The following is a 24352-nucleotide window of genomic DNA, read 5'->3' on the forward strand; positions in this document are numbered from 1 at the left end:
ACCACAAGGATCTGCCGACCTGACGCACTCCTTCCTGCCACCATGTCACTGACACAGTCATGGCAATCTGCCGCCTCACAGCCGACACATTTTTATTTCAGCCATAGATTGTTTTTTAACTCCAGGCTTATTCAAAAGTTTAAAAATTCAATTCATCACACATAGCAAGCCCTTGTTTCTATATAAGCCCTCTTCCAAGCACAAATAGGGCCAAATTTGGGGGTTTTCACAACACACACCCAATTTGGTCCAATTTTCAACAAACTTTGGGGATTCTCCATCAATTTCACCAAATTATTCATCAAATTGAAGAAATTGGCAAAATGTCATCAACAAAATTTGGGGCTTTTCAACAAATTGATCAAATTTTGCTCCCAAATTTGGGATTTTTCAAGAATTCAGCATTCTTCATCGAGATTGAGGCATAATTGATCATTGGGTGTGACATTCAACATCTTTAGGTTAAAAATTTTGCAAAAATGATCAAATTTCTCTTCAATTTTCCCATAAATTTTGGGGTTTTTCGTCATTTGAGCCCAATTTCACCACAATTTCTTCAGCAAATTTGGGGCTTTTCTTAAATTCATCAATATTCAGGCTCAATTGACCTTCTAGTGTGGAATTTGACAATATTTGGGTAAATATTTTACCCAATTTCTTCAATTCCTCTTCATTTTTTGAGTAAATTTTGGGGCTTTTGCCCAAATCCACCACTGAGGCGCCCAAATTTGGGGCTTTTGCCTCGATTCGTTTTCTTAGCCCTCGATGTGCTCCAAAATTATATTATTTGGCTATTGGCCCTGTTCTTTCCCGACACTGAAAACAAAATTGATCATCTTGGCATATTATTGAACAAATTTTCAGTATATTCAGCTGTTGTCCACATTGTTGCAGCATTTCTAGCCATTAATCTCTGATTTCAGCATATTGCTGATCACCACCTTAATCGGGTAATATTTATTTCTGAAACTAATTATTTTCAGCATATTTTTCTCTCTCCTCAGCAGGGAAAACAGCAAGAGAAATTATTATTCTTTATATTATTCTACTTCATTAAGGCGGACAGCATATCTTCTATTAGTGATTTATTATTGTTTGGGCATCCATTTTCTCTCTCTTCACTTGAAAAATATTATTTTATTGCTGATCATCACTCATGGCCAACAATAATAATGATTTGTTGGGCATGCTTGGCACCAACAACAAGCTCGATGCCACCAATTACCCAATGTGGGCTTATATGACGCGACATGTTCTTGTCGCAAAGAATCTATGGCATATAGCCAATGGCACCGAGCAAAGGCCAGTTTCTCCAACACGGGCACCACCTCCCGCTTCCACATCTCGAGGTGGCTCTCATGATGCTGAATCATATTCTTCTTCAACAACACGTCCCACTCAAGATCAGATTCGACGGGATGGTCGTGACGCCCAAGTGCATGCCCTAATTACTTTATCTGTGAAGAGAGCCATTATTCCACACATCCAATCACGCAAGGCATCCAAGGAAGCATGGGATGAGCTTGCATCATTATATCAAGTGCGCAATGAAGCATGCATTGCTTACCTACCTAAGCAATTAGAAAACGTTTGCATGGAAAGGAGGAGGTAATATGGATGCCTATCTCACTAGCATAAAAGATCTTATTGAGCAATTATTAAATATTGATGAAGAATTTTCTGATAACTAGCTTGTTTCCATCACACTTAATGGTCTATTGGAGTCATATCAAGGTTTTGCTACCACCTTGCGGTTGGTAATTATGGGCGGTCAAGTTACCTACAGCTTCGACCAACTTGTGTCTCTCTTGTTACAGGAGGAGCAAAGCCGTCTCAATTGCAATGCTACCATGGCAACTATGTAGGTTTTTTCCACCCATCATCGTGGAAAAACCAAACCCAAGCTAAAAAACAAGGTTGCTGGTCAAAAAACAGCAAACTTTCATGCTAGTCATCCTTCTTCCTCCACCCCCTCTACATCAAAGACACCCTTCCATGCTAGTCCATCCTCTTATGATCCCTCCAAGGGTCCAATCAACAAAGCTAAGAGATGTAATTATTGTCGGAAGACAAGGCACGACATCATTGAATTTCATAAGCGCATTGCATCAAAGAAGAAGGAGTCCGATCTTGTTCTTACACATGAGACCGCGAACTGTTCTTAGTTTAAGGATTATATTTTTTTCATTCAGTGTCAATATAATCCTTCTATTCATGATGCTTGTTTTTCCATTACTGATGCAGTTTCTACTTGGTATTTCAACAATGGTGCATCTAAGCACATCACCTCTTACCAAACATTATTTTCATCCCTCTTTGATGTACCTAAGGGGGGCATAATTACATGTGCTAACAATGCTTCTTATGCAGTTAAAGGCATTGGACATGTGTGGTGTTCTCCCCCTCTTGGGTACTCCTTCGACATTGCATGATGTTCTCTATGTGCCCAGCATTAAGAAGAATCTTATCTCTATTTCAGTTATTGCTACTTCCAGGGTTTGCATCATTTTTTATGGCCCCCAATGTGTGGTATATGATGATTTGATTTCTTCTTCCATTGTCTTGACAGACACCCTCACTAAAGGTCTCTATCGTCTTGATACTTATGATTAGCAACTTGTTGAAAATCCTATTGGTAGTGCCTTGTTAACAAAGGAATCTTTTCATGATACACATTTATGGCATCAAAGGCTTGGTTACATAAACTATCGACCATTGATGAAGCTCCAATCAGAGGATATAGTCAAAGATCTTCCAAAAATTCACTTGCCATCAAATCACATTTCTGAAGGTTGTTTACATGGTAAGATGCATCAATTCTCCTTTCCTAAGGATTCTCATATTCATTCACCATCTATTTTGTATCTCCTTCACAGTGATGTTTGTGGTCCTATGCGGACCAAATCCATTGGTGGATTTTTATATTTTATCACCTTCATAGACAACAAATCTTGATTTACTCGGATATATGGGCTGAGATCTAAGTCTGAAGTCTTCTCTTGCTTCAAGAGTTTTATTGCTATGGTGGAAAACCAAAGCGGCTTCCGCATTCAAACCCTTTGCACCGGCAAGGGAGGTGAATATCTTTCCAAACAGTTTTTAGAAAATCTTGCGTCTTGAGGAATTCATCATCGATACACCATTCCTTACTCCCCACAACAAAATGGAGTAGCAAAGCGGAAGAATAGGTCACTCATGGAGATGGCAAGATGCATGCTGAAGAGTAAGAATTTACCTAATTTCTTTTGGTTTGATGCTATTCTATGTGCCACTTATGTTTTGAACGAGTGTCCCACAAGAGCTTTACGCATCATCACTCCTTATGAGGCATGGACTAGCTCCAAGTCTTCTCTCTCTCATATGAGGACTTTCGGATCATTGGCATATACTCGTGCCTTCTCAAAAAAGGCATAAGTTGGATGATAAGGTTGTTCGCTGCATATTTATTGGATATAGTCCTGAAAGTAAAGGGTACCATCTTTATCAACCCTCTACAAGCAAGGTTATTGTCAACAGTGATGTTATCTTTGCTGAAAATGCTTCGCATTCCTTGCTGGACTGTCAAAAACAGCCTACTATTGATGCTTCAAACATCTTTGATAGCTTATTACCGCCTTTTCAAAATGGTCCCATGGCTGATCCTTCTTCTCAGCCTTCATTTCCACCATCTACAGATACATTACAGCAGTCTATTCAGCCTGATTTACAGCCACAACAGCATCATGATACCTTGTCTGAAGAGCAGCCTCCTATTTTGGATCAATTGGAAGATACAAGGGCTGAAATTCAGCGGCCTAAAAGAGTCCCTCGCTGGCTGTTAGATACTCTTCAGGACAGCAAACAACCTCTTCCTTTGGCTGCCCGCACACAAGCCTCTACTCGCAAGGATCAAGGTAATCTTCTTGCATATACATTGGTGGCTACAACATGCAATGAAGAACCTCTATGTTATAAAGAGGCTTTCTCAAATGATCATTGGGTGGAAGCAATGAAGGCAGAGATTGATTCCATCCATCAGAATGACACTTGGGAGCCATGTGACTTGCCTCACGGCAAGCATGCCATTGATACCAAATGGGTTTACACAATTAAAAGAAAGTTAGATGGTTCCATTGACAGGTACAAAGCCTGCCTTGTTGCCAAGGGCTATGCCCAACAACAAGGAATCAACTTTGAGGAGACTTTTGCCCCTACCTCTCGCATTACTACCATCAGGAGTATTATTGCCATTGTTTCCCACTTTCATTGGGAGGTGCATCAACTGAACATCAAGACGACGTTTCTCCATGGATATCTCACTAAAGAAGCATATGTTTCTCAGCCTCTAGGATTTGCACTTAAAGGCTCTAAGCACAAAGTCTGTCGTCTCAAGAAGACTTTGTATGGTTTAAAGCAAGCTCCACAAGCTTGGTAGGCCAGCATACATTCTTATCTATTGCATCTTGGATTTCAGAATAGCCCTACCGAAACTACTCTTTACATTCAACATCGGGGATCTGATTTTATTATTCTTGTGCTTTATGTTGATGACATGCTTGTCACTCGGACCAATGCTGGTCAAATTGCAGCGTTTAAGGATGACTTACAGCAAACATTTGCCATGACAGATCTTGGTCCACTTCACTATTATTTGGGTATCCAATTTGCCACCATTGAGGGGGGCATCATTATGACACAAACCAAGTATATTGGACAGCTTATGTCTACTCCCTTGCAGCCTGGTTTTAGATTCACTTCTGATGATGGTAGTGGATCCTTTGATACTACTTTATATCAGCAACCTGTTGGATGCTTGATTTATCTATGTCACAAGAGGCCCGATCTTCAATTTGTTGTGTTCCAATTGAGTAGATATATGCACAGCCCTTCAATACTTCATTGGCAAGCAGTGAAGCGTGTCTTTCAGTATCTTAAAGACACTCAAGATCTTGGCCTTTTCTACAAGGCTGATTCTTCACTCTCTTTGCATGGATATTCTGATAGTGATTGGGCTCGATGTTAAAATTCTCATGTCTCTCATAGTGGCAACTGCTTCTTCTTGGGTACATCTCTTGTTTCTTGGTTCAGCAAGAAACAAACTACAATTGCTACTTCCAGTTGTGAAGTTGAGTACAAAGCAGCGTTCACAGCCATGGTGGAGTGTGTTTGGCTCCACAAGTTACTTGCAGATCTTCATGTGCACCAAACAGCTCCGGCAGTTATCTACACCAATAGGAAAAGTACTTTGGCCATTGCACGGAACCCAATGTTCCATGCCCGCACAAAGCATATAGAAATTCATTATCATTAAGTTCGTGAGCGGATGTCAGTTTTTGGAGAAATAGAGTTGTATTACATATCCACTAAAGACAACTTCTTAAAATATTTTCACGAAGGCTCTTCCTCGACCAAAGTTCTAAGCTTTTCGGCAAGCCTTGAACTTGATTCCATTTGTTCCATAATTTGTCATACTCTATATTGTCATAGGTTGCTATATCTACTTGAATGAACTTAATAAACCATGACCTTATATTTTCCTTCATTTTCTAGGATTTTGCTATTTTTTTCCTAGATCAATCCACCCATTTCATTAAGGGGAGTTTGTAGGCCATCTCATGGGCTACACGTTGATGCCCTTTGATCCATAATCCGGGCTCCCTAGACATTTAAACTATCATTAAATACAATTGTTGCCCCTAGTGTCCTAGCACTAAGTGACACTAGGGTTAGGGTTTATTTTTGGGTTTCCTATGATGGTTAAGACGTTAGGGTTCATATTATATTATTTAAAGACACTTCGTGCCTCATTTTGCATAAGTGTCGCATTATTCAGTATGATCGCCAAGAGTATTGTACTCTTTCTCTCTCATTAATTCATTACTTCTCATTCGTGATTACGTATTGTCGCGCATCAATTAATTCTTTCATTCTCATTCATTTCCATTAAATTAATCGCACAATTACTCCACACCTAGGCCAACACGAAAAAGGCTCGTGATGGAAACCTTAGGATTTTCGTACTCTATGTGGATGATATGTTTATTGTTGGGCGAGCTCATGATAAGTTGGATGCCTTAAAAACTCAGCTCAAGAATAGCTTTGAGATAAAGGACATGGAACAGGCCTCGCATATTATTGGGATGCGCATCACGTGAGATCGCTCTCAAGGGCTACTTTATCTGTCAAAGAAGGAGTATATCCAAAAAGTCCTTGAGCGGTTTTATATGCACAATGGTAAGCCTATTGATTGTTCTCTTACCTTCTCATATGAAGGTTAATTAAGCCAATTGTTTGCAGCCTGATAAGCACAAGGTTGAGATGACCAGGACCCCTTATGCATCCACAATGGACAGTTTGATGTATGCCATGATAGCCACTTGTCCTGACATAGCATTTGCAATGGGAGTTGTGACACGCTATATGGCTATACCTGGCAGACGGCATTGGAATGCCGTGAAGGGTGTCATGAGGTACCTTAAAGACACTATAGATGTGTATATATTATGGTAGCTAGAATACAGGAGTCGTAGGATACACTAACTCTGATTATGCAGGACATGCAGACAATAAAAAGTCCACCTCTAGCTATATCTTCGTCTTTATTGGAGGTGTGGTTTCTTGGATATCTAGGGTGCAAAAATGCACGGCCCTCTCCACTATAGAGGCAAAGTATGTTGCAGCCGTTGAGAATTATAAGGAGGCTCTCTAGTTAGGTCATTTGGTGGCAAACCTTGGTATTACTAATGTGGTCCCTACATTGCATTGAGGTGCCTTACCATAACAACGCACATGAGGTGTATTACCACTACAAAGGCAAAGATAAAGCACATTGAGGTGCGTTACCACTACAAAGGCAGAGTATGTTGCAACCACTGAGGCTTGCAAGAAGGCTCTCTAGTTAGGCCGTCTAGTGGCAGACCTTGGTATCACTGATATGGTCTCTACACTACATTCACATTCTATGAGTGCTAGTCAATTGGCCCATAATCTGATCTTCCATGCAAAGACAAAGCACATTGAGATGTGTTATCACTTTGTCCAAGAGGTCGTTGAGGAGAAGTCCATTAAGCTTGTCAAGATCTCAACTAACCAAAATCCTACATAATTGTTCACCAAAAGTCTCTCAGTGGAGTGTTTTCCTTCCTTAGAAAGTTGATGGGCGTTGGATGAGATAATGTCTTTCCTCGTCCTGTTGTACTTTATGTACATTTGTACTTTGTCACTTTTTTCTCGTTCTCTCCTCACTAGGGGCACATTCGCCTTTAAATGGGAGGTTATTGGGGATAACACTATCACTTTATTATTTATTCTTTTAGTGGCATTTAAATAAGGGAAAGTCAGTCACACATTGTAATTGTCGGAGTTCCCACATCCGACCTCTCTTGCTCCTTCCACCATAGCTCTTGCTTCCGCTTGTGAGCTTCCACTCAAGGCTTCCCCTCTTCAAAATTGAGTTTAAGCTTATTGCCATATTTGTTCATGTGTACTTCACTACATGATATATGCATCCTGCATCTCCCAATTGATAATGCAACCATCCATCATAGAGTATTGCTAACCACAAATACTCTAGGTATCACTAACCACGTAATGTTATGTAGTCAACCAACTGGTTTGAAGTGCCAGCCACTCCGTTTACATCAAACTAAAAAACCGAAAAGATAGTCACAGATTCATTGAAAGCCAAAGATACAACGATATGACTCTGCCCAAAGATTCAATGACTGATGTGACTCTGGCCGCAGTACATGTAGGAGCTGCCTGAAGTGTGTCTTTCATTGCACAAAGAGGTGGGCATTTGCCCAACAGGCTACAAACAAGAGATGAGGCCCTTCTGCCATTTTATCTCTGGCAGCAAGCTGTGTCCGGATCCAAACAAACTTTTTATGATGCAAAGCTAGACTCCTAACAGAAGGCTAATAGAAATGTCAAAGCTACTGTGCAATTTATGATTAGGCTACGATGCACCACCCCATACAGGTAGATCAGCCTTGAGCTTCCCCTAGGACTTGAATCAAAGACCTCCAAAACCTCACACATCTGTTTTACCAATCAATGTCAGAAAACAGCATTTACTAACAAACTGTTCAAGACCCCTTCATTTCTCTCTCCTCCTTGCCTGCATTGTTTGTTCAAAAACAATGGGGTCTACTGGAAAGATTGTAAGACCTCTTGCATCAAGAAGCTGCTTTACTTGCACCTCTGCTCATGTAATCCTAAGAGGCACTAGAAAACTGCAGAGATGGATGTAGTCCTGATTCTCTCTTTCTCCTAACCGTATCCAATGATTTACAGCTCAAGAATCCTCTCTGGCATGCCCCAGCTCTCCTCAAATTTTGGAGTTGCAATCCACTCAAAACATGATTATTTTGTCACTTCATTCACTTGTGTTTGTTAGGCCAGCATGATCAACTCAGCAAGTAGCTTGCGACTAATTATGTAATGTTGATGCTAAAGCACTAATTAAATGAGCTGCTGCAAAATAAATATCAAGAAAAGTAATAACCTCATTAGATATGTCAATGACACCCTCTTCAATTTTTTGATAAATCTTTGCTGCTGTATGGATAAAGGCCTGCAAAAGTTTCATTCTTAAGTTGTCCAAAATACTCCTAAAATGAGAGAATTGATGCTCCCACTAAATCCCAACATGAAGCTTCATACTTACATCCTCCACATTTTGAGCAGTTTTGGCAGAAGTTTCCATAAAAACCAGCCCATTCTCCTTCGCAAATTTTGCACCCTCTTCTGTGCTAACAGCCCTCCGATGAGCAAGATCACACTTGTTTCCTATCAACATAATAACCATGTTTGTAGATGCATGCTGCCGTGCATCCTCTAGCCAGCTTGCAAGATGATTGAATGTCTCACGTCTGATAACATGAACAGTACCAGGTTCAAAATCACCAGCAAATGATACATTCTGTTATCTCAAGCTGAGAAGAGTAAACCAAGCCTTTTTACCACTTTGCTGATAGGATTCGCTATGATGAAACTTGATGAAATACTTGCACATACCTGGTAATGTCATAGACAAGTAATGCACCAGCTGCTCCTCTATAATAAGACCTTGTGATTGAGCGGAATGACTCTTGGCCTGCCTGGAATGATAAGGCTTTTTAAAAACCCAGTCTACAACACACTCACACACTCTCTCTCTTTTTTTCCTAATGAGTGATTACATTATATCAAATGGCTAGAAGAGTACAAAAGTCACATGAAAAAGAAAACACAAAGGAGTATAAAAGTCAAGGCAGGGTCACTGAAGAGGCCACCCAACACCAAGGTACTAAATCATCTCTGGTCAAGGTATCCGCATGCTGAATAAGATCAAGCTGCCACTGAAGAAGACCCTTAAGATTCGCAACATGAGTCTAGATGCCTGAGGCAGCATCAAAAATGAATGCATTGCAAGTGATCCAAATACGCCAGCAACCCCGAAATCTGAGAAAGTGAAACAGAATCTCCATATGGGGATGCGCCGGGCCATGATGTTTAGGCTTGCCAAAGACCCAATCAAAAGGATGCATCCTAGTGCCCACCACAACATGCCAAATGTCAGAAAAAAGGAGCCAATTTTTTTGAGAAAAAGGACACTAGATAAATCTGTGACGAGAAGACTCAACTACAATAGTACAAAAGAAACAATTTCCATAGGAAATACCCCGGCGAGGTGAAGAGCAAAAGCACACGCAAATACACACACATACATGCACAAACAAAGATAGCTTTCTATCGGAAGCATCTTCTACACATATCCCTTGATGGCTTTGTTGTCTGCCCAGGATACATGGATGCACACCTGTCTCACAGTGTACAATGTGCCATTGGACAGCTCTATACATCACACTAGCTCCAAATCCAAACAAGTAGATACAGTGCAAACTCCCTCCCCTTGGAGGACAAGATTTGCCAACTCTATCAGCTCAAGCCAGAGACAAAGGAGCACAACTTATGCAAATACCCAGTATACTATGAGATCCGAGGGCGCTTTCATTGCCTATTCGAGAGGGATTTGGGCCACTAGCCAGGGTGATGGATTTCCCCAATCCAAGATGTCTCAGGCTCTTCTTACTAGAGTTACGCCACCACAAAGAGCACCTCTTATGGAACCAGGAGCAAAGACACAAAGCCACATGCTAGTGCACACTCACGGAGTTCTACAGACCATCAACTACTCCCTCCACTACAGAGCCTTCATTGGATCGAACAGCAATCCATCGCCCACTCTTAGCTGGTCCATGCCCTTGCAAGAGGCATCACCTACAGATACAGAGAACACTACATCATTGGGGGACCCTACCTCGCCACTTCAGCCTCTCTATGCTAGATAGACCCATGAGAGATATCTTGAAATGAGAGTGCCTCCTAAGCAATTCCACATTGTAGCGAAGGATTTACATACAGAAGCTATAGAGGCATTCCCATGTAAGATGGGCTCTACTACACCACGTAGATGAACTGCCCCTCAAAATGCTTGGTATGATGATGAGTGCAGACAGATACTAGGACTGCCTACAAAGGGATATAACACTAGGGAGATGCATGCACAAGCATGCAAGGAATGTCTTCCATCGTCTTGTGCGGAAAAAGAAGAGGGATTATCTAGCCAAACTAGAGTTTGAGATGTATCAACTCTTTTTGAGCAGGGACAGCAAGAAGGCATGGAGGAAATTTCATGGTAGGCAACCCCCAATTCAGTTGACATCACCTACAATATGACATGAACAAGCTAGAGCACTGTATGATGTTCCATCACAGGAGTAGATTCCCTGGCCATCAAACTCTAGGCCAACACAATGTGGATTCTTTACGGAAAAAATGGTGAGGTATGCCATTTGGAGATTAAAGAATGGCAGAGCACATGATCAAGATGCCCTTGTGGCAGAACATTTTGCACATGCATGTTATGCATTGGCCCCTATCTTGTCAAATATCTTCAATAGAGCTGTATGTGAGGGGTTTCCAGCAAGTTGGTGTGACCACACTATAGTGCCGATTTTTAAGTACGGGGATCCATTGGTCGCTAACAATTACCGCACTATTATGATTGGCCATATGCTAGCGAAGATATATGCCTCTATTGTGGAGCATGAGTTGAGTTGGTGGGCTGAAACAAAGAGGATACGGTCTACAAGACAAGCTGGCTTCCGCCAAGGATACAATACATTAGACCATATATTCACGTTGAGGGCCTTGATTGAGGAGGGACAATTACGAAGGCAAAAAATCTATTGTTGTTTCGTGGATTTCCGCAAAGCTTTTGATACTGTACCACGTGCAAGACTCATGTAGAGGTTGCGAACCATTGGGTTCCCAGAGGATATGCAGTGGTATATTTATACATTGTATGAGACACTAACAGGTAGAGTACGAGTGCGTGGAGGCACAAAAGACTCGGTGTCTAGCACAATTGGTATAAAGCAAGGCTATCCGCTCTCTCTCTTGCTGTTTGGATTGTACATTTACAAGATTTCAGATTATATACAGCGACATTTGGATGCATTGCATGTGTTTTGTGACGAGAAAGGACTCAAGGTTAATCTTAGAAAGACAAATTATGGTCTTTAACACCTCAGCAGCTTGGGTGACATGCTCAGAGCATCACTTTATGTATGACGGTCAGTTTGTGGAAATGGTTAGATGATATGTATACCTTGGGGTCACTTTCAAAGGGCCACAATTTTCATGGAAGGAGACTTCAGAGACTAGGCTTGCACGGGCATATGTAGCTTTGGGCACTCTAGAGCGACAATGTGCACACATACACTTCCAAGAGCCTCGTACCAATTGTGCCTCTTTGACACTTTAGTTATGCCCACACTACTTTGTGGAGCAGCCATTTGGGGTCCAGCCCTTTATCATATTAGACAAGTGCCTCTCATGGACTGTAACAGACTTGAAGCACAACATTATGATGGCTAGGAACGTATGGAGAGACCATTGATCATGGTGATAGCACGTATGATAAGAGCGAAAGCCTCAGTACCACAAGAGATCATCCGAGCAGAGTTGGGTGCAGCACCCATGGTAGTGGAGGCATTATTCCAGGCAATCACTTTCCTCCAGAGGATATGGCAGCTACCTAAAGACTGATACCCTAGGCTAGCTTTGGAGTCTTCAAGATAGCTTGCAACAAAGGGAGATAGACAGTGTTGGTACGCACATATGAGCATGTGGCTGAATTTGCATGGCATGAATATAGACAGATTGCCACCATTCGATTACAGCCTTGATTGTCCCACTTTGAGTCTCATCCATTCAAAGTTGAATAGAGTGATCAGAGTAGACATCACTAAAGTGGAGACAGAGAGGACTTGTTCCAAGCCCCCCTTTCCCATTAGGGACAAAGATGGCACAATACCAGTGTCACTTCTTGCTGCTTTCCCATGATGGTTTCATAGTGAGGCTGAGATGTATGGATGCTCAACTCTCTCATGAGCTTCGAGTTACTATTGGACAGATCCGCACCTCATCACATCAGCTAATGATAAAGACAAGTCGATAGAGTCATGTTGCAACAAATGAGAGGATATGCCAACTTTACGGATGGGAGCCAAAGACGGAGGAACACTACATTTGTAGATGTACTGTATACTATGATATCCGAGGCCGCTACCATTGCCTCTCTAAGGATGGCATTTGACCATTGAGACGGGTGATGGACTATGAGACCAGAGATGTCTAGGTCTTTTCTTATTGGAGCTCCAACGGCGCAGAGAAGCATTGTTACAAGATCGGAGCCAATCCCAATCACGTCCACCCCTCCAAAGAGTAGTTACAGACTTTTTCAGCATAGCTAACCCCCCGACCACTACCACCTTAGACATTACATCTCCTACTGATAGGTGCCATCAAGGGACATCATCAAGTGGCATCATAGTAGATAGAGCTATAGTATTATGCAAAGCATGATGCCCTTGTTGAGCTAAAAATGCATTAGCTTCACTTAAACAACCCCAAAACATGCTTAATTAAGGAAGAAACCTTGTTTATTTAAAAAGAAATGTGTTCCTAAAGAGTGTCTGCATCCCATAAGCACAAACCCACTAGGGAGGGCCCAAACTTTCTATAAATAGGTATGCTACCCTACATTCAGCCCTAATCTCATTTATGCAAATTTCAAGTATTTCAAATTGCTGCCCACACCCCAAATGCGGAGGACATCGCAGTCCAAGCTGGCCATTGTTGTCCACAACAATTTGGCGCCTGTTTCCAACCTCCCACACACTGTTCGGAGCTAATCTCAGCATGCTGCTTGCTGCTGGTGGTTTTTCCTGCACTTTTAGTTATTCTCTCTCTTGCAACCAGCGTTTTTAGTATTTCTCTCTCATCACCTGCGTTTTTAGTCTTTCTCTCTCCTGTACTACCGTCTGCATCAAATTCAGCTTTCCTTGGCTGCGTTTGCTGGTGTTCCATATCTGGAGGCTGCCTTGCTGCGATTTGGGATTTGTTTAGAGTACGACACACTCTCCAGCTCATTACTCATGCCCCGATCCTTAAGATATAGGAGTTCGAGATACAGTATTCATTCACTACATAGTGTATTTGCTGCATGAGCATTGTATATTAAATAGTCATATCATTTCATTCATTCTCTGTATTCATTGTCTCTGAGTTACCCTAACCCTAATTGTGTTTTTCTATCAATTTGTGCTTTGTCGTACGGTGTTATTTGTGTTTCTGTGTTAGGGTATTTCTTCACAGCCCTAGGGAACCTGCTTGACAACGTAGGCATGCTCATATATGGCACATTTTTGTGCCACGATTGCTCGCTACAGACGAAGATTACCACGCTAACTCAGTCAGAGATAGCTAGCAGAGTTTTGGTGGATTCCATAGACTGAGAGGGAGATACTCTATACTCTTTCCTTATTTTTCATTTCTCGTTTCAATTTATTATGTAGATCTAGACATAATTTTGTTTTTCTTCTCTGATGAGAGATGATGATACCAGTTGTATTGGTTATGGTCTCATAGGCCATACTGGCCTTCTAGAGACATTAATAGATCTCTCTTTTTTCTTTTTTTTTCGTAAAAGGTAATTGTATTAATTACGAAAAAAAATACAAGATTACTTGATTACAAGATACATGACGACAAGCCAGGCCATCATGTGAAGAGGTGCTAAGTACTACGAGTTACAATTTCATGGCAAGGATGCGGAGGAAATTGCCATATGCCAAGGACGGAAGTCCTCCGTAGAGAGCAAATCAGAACGATGGAGAAGAGCTAACTGCCAATACAAGAGGCCCTTAAGCCTCACAATATGCCACTGAACATTATGGGTGGAGTCAAACAGAAAAGCATTCCGAATGGTCCAGTTATGCCAACAGCCCCAGTATCGAAGAAAGTGGTACATGAGCTTCATATGTGGCTGTGCGGGAGTAGGGTATTTGGGCTGGCCCAAAACCCAATCAAAGGGGCGCAGTGTGATACCAACCACCCCTCGCCAAACGGCCGACAAAAACAACCAGACTTTCTTAGCGACGGGGCAAGAAATAAATCGGTGGCGGGCGGATTCCATAGTAGTGGTGCAAAAGAAACAGGTGCCATTGGAGATTCATCGCTTGGAAAGAGCCGAAGCAAGCGGAAGACCCCCAATCATCACTCTCCAAAGAAAGACTTTGTATTTAAAGGGTGTCTTGTTGACCCAGCCCTCCATCACAGTTGCCCTCCACCATGACCGGGATTTACGCAATCCCCATACAGCATTCGCTTTAGTAACTAGCCATTGATTGTCTTTAACCAGAAGATGATACACTTGATTAGCAGAGGCTTTGCTCAAATGCAGCCGGCCTTGTAGGTCCCAATCCTGCCAGGGATGATCCAAAGCAAGAGCAGGAAAGGGTTGTCTGCTCTGGAGCACCGTCGAAAGCTGTTCCCATATAGGCCTATATCCACGAGGGATCCGGAAGATCCTCCTAGCAGTACGAAACGATATAAGCACATTGCGGCTGGCAAGGGTGGCATCCGCGACTGAAGACAAGCCCAAACGTGCCATCCGGTTGAATTGTGGTCTAAGCTCATATTTACCTTCCCACGAAAGTAAACGCGAGACTGCCAGTACTTCCAATTGAAAAGAGTTAGTAGCCAAGCGATCCTCCGTTGGGTGCCACTGAGCCTTTTGAAGGACGTGTTTCCAGGAACACACCAAATGAGTAAGCAGCGATGACGAAGAACTGGAAAACCACGAATCCGCATTAAGAACATGCCACCAAGAACTTTGGAGTTGGGTAGTGCCATGCCGAAGCCCATGGCCCTCGAGGAAATAACGGGCGATAGCGACCCATGGATGATGATCATCCGAGCACATGGCACGGAAAAGGGACCAACGAAGTGCCTGCATGTGAGTTTGGGCATCTAAAATCGCTCCGCCACCCATGCGTTTGGGGGTGCACACATGCGACCACGAGATCCAGGAAATACCTGCATGCACTGAGTCCTTCTTCCATAGCATGAAGCGAATAGACTGAGTGAGAGCATTCAGAGTCGTGGGAGTCCAGGGCAACAATGGCAAGAAATATGTGAGCATTGGCAACATAATTATCTGGGCTACTTTGAGGCGAACATGAAAAGGCCAGGCCTGAGACTTCCAATACATAAACTTGGCCACCATTTTCTGAGAAATTCACTGCAGAAGCCGTTTTGGGGGAACATCAACACCCAAAGGGTATCCAAGATGCCTTACAATGGAACCTCGAGGAACAACCAGACCCTGCCAGTCCAAGGACTGCAAATCCGACTCCGTGCAGCTTAGAATGGCTGATTTGAGCGCATTGATACGAAGGCCTGACGCCTGACCAAAGAGACCCCAAACATCCAATGCTTTTCGAAGGTTATCCTTATCCGCCCGCAAAATCATAAAAGTATCATCCGCCAGTGATTGGCCAATGAAGTGTTGTCCTGTAGGAAGCGACAGTCCGGCCAACTGGGAAGAGGCGGCCATATGTGTTAACATGGAAAGAACTGGATGTGTCGCAAGAGCAAAGAATAAAGGGCTCAAAGGGCACCCCTGTCTGACAGAACGGGCAAGGACAAATGGCTCAGTAACACCTCCGTTCAGCATGACTCGCGAAGACGCCGCAGCACTAATGGTGTAGATCAGACGAGACATCCGAGCACCGAAGCCCATAGCAGACATAAGGTCAGCAACGAAAGACCAGTCCAGATAGTCAAAAGCCTTTTCCAGGTCCAGTTGAATCAATACCACCTCCTGATTAGAATGGCGGGCATAATCAATAGCCAATTGGGCATTCAAAACATTGTGTAGAATATTTCGGCCCTTAATGAAACCATACTGGAGAGGGTGCACAAGGGCAGGGAGATGCTTATGGAGCCGATTCGCCATTATTTTGGAAAAGATTTTGTACATTGAACCCATCAAAGAAATGGGGCGCCACTGAGTCAACTTAGATGGCGAAGGAACTTTTGGAAGCAGTTTAATAAGTCCTTGTTTCCATGAGGGAGGCATGATTCTCGTTTCCCACACCTGTTGAAACAAAGCCTGTAATGGTTTCGCCAGTTGGGTAGCGAAAGCCTCAAAGACAAGGTCATCCGCTCATGGAAGGCCCATAACGCCTCCACCATTGTCAAGCTTATACAGGCCTTATTGCCTAAGTTTTAATCTCAGCTACAGCATTTCAACTTAGCATCCGAGCGTTGGGCACACTTGACTGACCACTATGCAGCTCGGGATAGGATCACATCAATTTGAATCATGAGCTTCAAAACTTTAAAATCGCTAACAAGGATGACTTGAAAGTCAAGTTGGATGAGTATCAGTGTCTCCTCGCTGAGTTCTCAACCACTGGGGCTCCTAAGTCCTCTAACGATTAGGTTACCATGTTCCTTAACAAGCTGCCAAGAAAATATTTCCATTTTGTGCAGCAAGTGATTTCATAGCCTCAAATGCCCACATTTTATGGGTTCGAGTGTCAGCTGTTGCGTTACGCACAATTGTTTGATCAATTTCATAACATGTCCTCAATAGAGGGGGCTCTAGTTGCATCGTTCTCAAAGGGGGCAACAAGGCAAGGGCAGACAAAACTTAAATCAAAATCAAAATCAAAACAGGGTTGGTGAATCCCAAGAAACCACTCAATCTACTCTAAAACCTGGATGGCAGAATGTAACAGGGCTAGTGAATCCCAAGGAACCACTCAATCTACTCTCAAAACTGGATGACAGAATGTACCTAAGAAGAATAGATATTGTCAACATTGTCAAAAGGCTTGGGCTATTGGGAATAAAGCGCCATCGTGCCTTTATATGTACACGGGTGTGAACACACCCTTAGCACATTTGTACTTTTATATATATCTATGCACATTTGTATTTTCATATGTATCTATCTAAAAACCTAAAGAGGTACACTAGTTATTGTACCGAATACCCATTGTGTCGTGCTCACTCTCCTTGCTACTGACTCTCACTCTCTACTCTACACACTCTCTCTCCCTCTACTGTGAGAGAGCATTGCGTCTCTCGATCCTTGCACTCTCTGTCTCAACAAACTGGTATCGGAGCAGGCAAGGAGTGCACGCTTCTCAAGATAAAACAGGTCGCGTGCTACAAGAGACGTGGTTGAGGCAACCAGCAAGCTCATGCCACATGCTGCAAGAAACAGTCGAAGGCTAGTAGGCAGGTCATGAGGTCGTGGACTGCAGAAAGCAGGCTATTGGAGAGTAGGCGACAGGCGACAGTTGTTGCAGGCCAACGGGGGAACAGTCGTGATGGCTAGGCGACAGGCAACAATTGCTGTTGGAGAGCTAGCAACCTGTGTGACGGATCCTTCAACAGGCAACTAGACGATGGCCGACAAGCGACAGTTGACAGGCAACTGAACAAGCGCGTGGCGACCTGCGTGACGAGTCCGCGGACAAGCATGCGATAGGTCATGACCGCAAGTCAACAAACCTCGTCACGTCACCCTTCAAAGGACCACAATTTTTTTTTCCTTCAAAATTCTCCTTGAATTTTTTCCTTGACCTGCCTTCATGCATGTAAGCACAGTTTAGGATTTTGGGCAGATTTGTGCCAGAAATTTGGGGATTTGTCCAGATTTGATGTGAGCAAGACATAACAGCCATATTTGTCTCAGAAATTACAAGAATTTGTAACATTTTGCCTCCGACATTTGGGGTTTTTCATGTACATGCAAGAATAGGGCTGAAATTTACCCAATTTCTTGACATTGATGTACATTGGACCCCGTGCAATTTGGGGCTTTTGCTGTTTGGGCAAAATTTGTGCGCCATTTGGTCATTTTATGTACATGCAGGTTTAACTCCATGCAATTTGGACATCTAGCACTTGGAAAATTTTGGGGGTTTTACTAAAATTGCTCTATTTTGGCAAAATTGGCCTATTCTATACATGTCAGAGATAGCGCAAATGTATGATTGATGCATTGAGCACAAAAAATTTTGGGGCTTTTGACTGTGCGTGTCAATTTTTGTGCCCGTGGGTGCATGTACAACAGAAATTGTAGCTAAAATTTGGGACTTCTCATGTAATGTGATGTGTTTGTCCTTGGAACAGCTGTAATCAGTTGAGTGCTGTAGCACCAGGTTTAGTGCTTCTGAAAATTTATTTGCAAGTATGAAATTTCTGCTTTTACGTGGTCATTTATTGCTGCTTGAACTTCTTGTACCTTGGTCACTTGTGTGACAGTTTGGGCCTGCATTTGCTGAATTTTTCGGTCACATTTGGGCTGAAAATCATGACTGGCAGCAGTGACAGCAATCATCTCATGCACATTAAGAAGCTTGAAGGAGAACATAACTTTGCAGTCTGGCAAAAACAGTGCTATAATACATTGTTGCAGAAGAAGCAAGCAAAGCCGATTAAGACCAAAGGGGCAAAGCCCACAGACATGGAGCAAGAAGATTGGGATGAGTTAATTGAACTTGCACACTCAACCATCGAGCTATCGATTTTTTATGCCTTGCTATTTAACATTGAAGGTTTGGATTTTTCCTATACTATTTGGACTCGACTGGAAGAACTGCAAGCAAAGTTTATTGGCTGAAAAAGCTTATGGATTTGTGTATGAAAGAGGGTACAGCAATGTCTACTCACTTGAGTGAGTTTAACTCCATTTTCAGCCAGTTGGTTGCCTTGAAGTTCATGATTGATGAAGAATTTAAGGCTACGTTCTTGCTTTGCAGTCTGCCAGAGAGTTGGGATACATTCACGACTGCTATGAGCAATTCTAATGTGATCCTTTTGTATGCTGATGTAGAGAGTGCTCTACTCATGGAAGAAATGAATTGGCAGAACAGTGCATCCAATAAGTCTTCCAGTGCTTTGCATACTAGGGGCAGATCATAGCAGAAAGGCAAATCTAATAGCAAGGGACACAGTAAATCACGTGGTAAGGATTTTGAATGCCATCATTGTGGCAAGAAGAGTCACTTTAAACGTGACTGCTACAAATGGAAGAAAGAGAAAGGAAAGGGCAAGAAGACAGATGATAGCAAGGAAGAAGAAAGAGAGTCAGCCTAAGAAGATCAGTGTCAAAATTGAAGAGGTGAATGTAGTCCCTCATGATAGTGACAGTGGGAATGACGTACTCTTTGTTTCTTCACACTTTAATACACATGCTTTACTTGCAGATACGGATGACGACATACACACTTGGATTCTAGATTCAGATGCTTCCTTTCATGTCACCCCTCATCATGAGTGGTTTTTTGACTATACAAGGGGTCGACATGGTGTTGTCCATCTTGGGGACAACTATGCATGTGACATTGCACATTTTAGCAGTGTGCAGTTGCAGTTTCAGCATGGTTCTGTCTTCACACTTCAGCATGTGCGGCATGTACCTCAGCTCAAGAAGAGCTTGATTAGCACAGGGCAACTAGATGACGATGGATTTCATACCACCTTTGATGATGGGAAATGGAAGATCTGTAAGGGATCTAGAGTGATTGCCAAAGGTTGTAAAAGTGATACCTTGTATCCTCTCCATGTATCTAGTGTGCGTGACCATGTTGTTGCCGTGACCGAGCAGCCAAGTAATTCTTTGTGGCATGGACGATTGGGACACATGAGTCAAACTAGAATGAAAGTGCTTTCTCATTTGAGTTACTAACCTTGTCTTCATTATGCTGATTTTGAGCACTATGATCATTGTGTTTATGGTAAACATGCACAGATGTCTCATAAGAAGTCTCTTTTGCTGAAATATTCTCCTCTAGAGTTAGTACATTCAGATGTACGTCAGATGCGAGGGTTATCTTTAAGGGGGAAAGAAATACTTTGTCACCTTTTGTCGATGATACTACACGGAAGGTATGGGTTTACCCTATTCGTCGCAAGGATGAAGTGCTTGACAAGTTTCAAAAATTATTGGCATTGGTTGAGAATCAGACCGATAAGACATTTAAGTGTCTTCGCTCTAACAATCGTTTTGTGACAGCGAAGGGATAAAGACGGAGCTTACTGCCCCTCATAATCCACCCCAAAATGGAGTTGTAGAGCGTATGAATCGGACCATTCAGGATAAGGTCCATATGATGCTGTCTCATGTTGCATTACCCCATGGTTTTTGGGCAGAGGCTGTTATGACAGCCGTACACTTGATTAATCAGTCACCAAACAGGTCTTTGGGAGTTTTTTTTTTTTGGTTGGGGGGGGGGGGGGGGGGGGGTTCCCCAAGAAGCGTGGTCGGGTGAGCCACCTTCATATGTATACTTGAAAGTGTTTGGCTGCGAAGCATTTGTGCACATTCATAAAGAATAACGTAGCAAACTTGAGCCAAGGTCCTGTAAATGCATTTTCCTAGGATATGGTGACGAGGGTGAAATGGGGTATAGATAATGGGATCCTAAGAAAAGGAAAATAATACACAACAATGATATTATCTTCCGGGCAGATCGCATGCATAAACAGCCAAAAAAGACTGAGGTCCGTAGGGTTGTATTCCAGGAAGAAATACCTTTTGAACAGCAAAGAATGCCCGCTGTACAACAGCAAATACCTACTGTAAATGAACCTGCAAATGCAGAAAAGAATGCTGGAAATGATCAGCCAATCATTGCCCATAATGATGAGCCACTGGATGTGCAGGAACAACCAAGACAGCAAGCTGTTAATGCTGATTTGCAAGCTGAAATGCAAAGACAGAAAGCTGAAAATGGAAATTTGTAGGCCCAACAGCCAGCAAACAATGATCATTGGGTTAGGAGATCGTCTAGGACTTCTAGACAACCTGATAGATTCATTCCTAGTGCAAACAATGTGGTTGATTATATTATGTTGACAAAGTGTGGTGAACCGTCTTGCTTCCAGGAAGCAATGGACAAACAGGATAGCAAGAAATGGTATAAAGCCATGTTGTCAAAGATGGAACCTCCTAAGAAAAATGGCACTTGGGACTTGGTGCAGTTGCCTAAAGGGCAGAAAACCCTTCCATGCAAATGGGTTTACAAGATAAAGGTCACTTCTGGTTCCTCGCCAAAGTACAAAGCAAGATCGGTTGCGAAGGGGTACAAGCAAGAACGTGGAGTTGACTTTAATGAGATCTTCTCTCCTGTAGTCAAGATGACTACATTGAGAACCATTTTGGGCTTGGTTGCAACTGAAGATATGAAGCTCATACAGATGGATGTAAAGACTACATTCTTACATGGTGATCTGCATGAAGACATATATATGCAGCACCCTGAAGGGTTTGTGGCACAAGGGAAAGAGAAGATGGTATGTAAACTCAAAAGGAGTTTGTATGGGCTGAAACAAGCACCAAGAGAATGGTATCATAAGTTTGATACATTTATGCAATCTCAAGGTTTTCATAGAATCAAGTGGATCACTGCTTGTACACCAAGAAGACAGCAAATAGCAGCCTGATTATCTTGGTTTCTGTATGTTGATGACATGTTGATTTTGCTGGTAGGGATACTCATTCCTTGGACTCACTAAAGCAAAGTCTTCATGGCAGCTTTGACATGAAGGATCTTGGTGATGCAAATCACATTCTTGGCATGCGAATACTTAGAGATAGATCAAAAGAATTACTCTGTCTATCTCAGCAGGAGTATATCTCCAAGGTTTTGCAGCGTTTCAATATGGAGGGGGGGAAAACAATTGGGGTTCCATTGCCTCCATATGTGAAACTCAGTGCAGAGAACAACCTTGCATCTAATGATGAGAAGGCTGAAATGGCCAAGATACCATATGCTTCACCTGTTGACAGTTTGATATATGCTATGGTTGCTACATGTCCTGACATTGCCTTTGCAGTGGGAGTGGTCAGCAGATACATGGAAAACCCTCGTAAAAAGCATTGGGAAGCAATGAAAGGTATTATGAGATACCTCAAAGGCACAAAGGATTTGTGCATCTGCTTTGGAAAGCAGAAGGCATTTGTCGTTGGCTTTACGGATGCAAACTATGCTGGTCATGCAGACTACAAAAAGTCCACTTCTGGGTATGTGTTTACCTTCACAGGAGGAGCAGTCTCTTGGATCTCTAGGCTACAAAAGTGCGTTGCATTGTCTACTACACAGGCAAAGTATGTGGCTACCACTGAGGCATGCAAGGAGGCTTTATGGCTTTCACATCTGGTGGGAGAGCTTGGCATTATAGAGTTACATGTTCTCCATTGTGATAGTCAGAGTGCTATCATGCTGGCATGAAATCCCATCTTTCATGCAAAGGCGAAACACATGCAGGTGAAGTATCACTTCATTAGAGATGTACTTGACAGCAAGAGCATTGAGCTTGTCAAAGTGCATACAGATGATAATCCTGCAGATCTTCTCACGAAGGGTCTTCCAGCAGAGCGGTTTGCTCATTGCCGACAGATGATGGGAGTTGGATAGGTATATGTATTTCAGCTTTGTACATACCTAGACTTAGCTCATTCTTTTCTTCTCTTAAGGCACATTGCCTTTAGGTGGAAGGTTGTTGGTAATAAAGAGCCATCGTACCTTTATATGTGCACGGGTGTGAACACACCCTTAGCACATTTGTACTTTTACATATACCTATCTAAAAACCTAAAAAGGTACACTCATCCTTGTACCGAATACCCATAGTGTCAAGCTCACTCTCCTTGCTACTAACTCTCACTCTCTACGCTGCACTCTCTCTCTCTCTCTGCTATGAGAAAGCATTGCGTATCTCAATCCTTGCGCTCTCTGTCTCAACATGGGCATTATGACGATGAGTGTCAATCTAAGGCAAGAGGCACACAACCAAAATCCAAGAAGCAGTCCCCTACACCCCAGTCGGGTAACCCCCAATAGGGAAAGGAGGGTGGTTGCAACCCACAACAAGGGCAGTGGCGAGGCCAAACCCACGCTGCCACAGTCAGTCATCACAGTCGGCGAACTACTCAACTCCAAAGGATTTGTTTGACATTTGCGAAGACCCACATCATCTCTTTAGAGACATCAAATGCAAGTCTCATTCACATCTGCGAGTTGCCTCCTAATGAGATACCTACAGAGGCCCACTCGTTGTAGCCGAGCACCTCAACACCTGTTTGGCTTGGGGACAGTGGAGCTACCCATCACATGACTCTTATAGCAGATATTTTAATTTTTTGAGCCCTTGTAGCCGGGAATATTCGCATAGGAAACGACTCGTCAAGATTCAAGCCCAGGGTCCATCAGTTTTCCTAGTGACTTGGATCCAAATCTCACTTCGCTAGATGATGTCTATCATGTCCCCCAGCTTGGGATGAACTTGTTATCTATTCAGTAGCTTTGCCAATTGGAGCAAGCGGTTTCCTTCACTGCCACCACTCGAGGTCCTAGACTCTCAAACTAGTTTAATGATTGCTTGCGGCAAGGCACGACCTAATGGCCTTTACCACATGACACTTTCTTACTAAGCCAACTACCGATGATTCAAACTTCCATCACTTCTAGGCCTTAGTCACCACACGGGAGCCCACAGACTCTGAGCGTCTTTGGTATTTTCGCTTAGGACATCTTGGCTACGACTCTCTTTATGCGTTGTCATGTCAAGGGATAGTTGAGGACCTTCCATGCCTAAAACTATCTCAAGAGGTCTGTAAAGCATGTCAGCTAGGTAAGCAGCATCGTATACCCTTTCCTCAGCGGTCAAATACTCGTGTTATTGAATCCCTTAGGCTCATTCAGGTAGATCTTTTTGGTCCCACATCCACTGCTACCTTGAATGGCGCATTGTACTTCTTTTTTATAGTGGATGATTTTTCTAGATACATGTGGGTATACTTCCTCAAGCACAAGTCCGATGCCTTCACTTATTTCAGTGCTTGGGTACTGTTGTCCATAACCAGACAAGTCGTCGTGTGGTTACTATGAGAAGTGATTCTAGTGGCAAGTTTACCTCCCATGAGTTTTTCGAGCTTCTTCAGGAGCAAGGCATTGCA

The 24352-nt window shown here is 42.8% G+C and overlaps 1 protein-coding gene across 2 annotated transcripts in view; it reads right to left on the bottom strand.

The window, feature by feature from the left end:
- LOC148025848 (ras-related protein RABB1c-like) overlaps nucleotides 1–24352 on the bottom strand; it is a 69552-nt gene that overhangs the window by 6702 nt on the left and 38498 nt on the right. The window contains exons 3-5 of one of the 2 annotated variants that reach the window (XM_087693107.1): nucleotides 8998–9080; nucleotides 8648–8852; nucleotides 8486–8554 (exon numbers count right to left, since the gene is read on the bottom strand). In XM_087693107.1, coding sequence (XP_087549233.1) covers nucleotides 8486–8554; nucleotides 8648–8852; nucleotides 8998–9080 — 357 coding nt within the window. The remainder of the gene's footprint in view (nucleotides 1–8485; nucleotides 8555–8647; nucleotides 8853–8997; nucleotides 9081–24352) is intronic. The other variant, XM_087693108.1, reaches the window with a different exon arrangement.

The sequence above is a fragment of the Lygodium microphyllum genome, chromosome 14 (assembly GCF_053477565.2).
Source record: "Lygodium microphyllum isolate KBCC chromosome 14, Lygodium_microphyllum_v1.1.10, whole genome shotgun sequence".
Classification (NCBI taxonomy): Eukaryota; Viridiplantae; Streptophyta; class Polypodiopsida; order Schizaeales; family Lygodiaceae; genus Lygodium; species Lygodium microphyllum.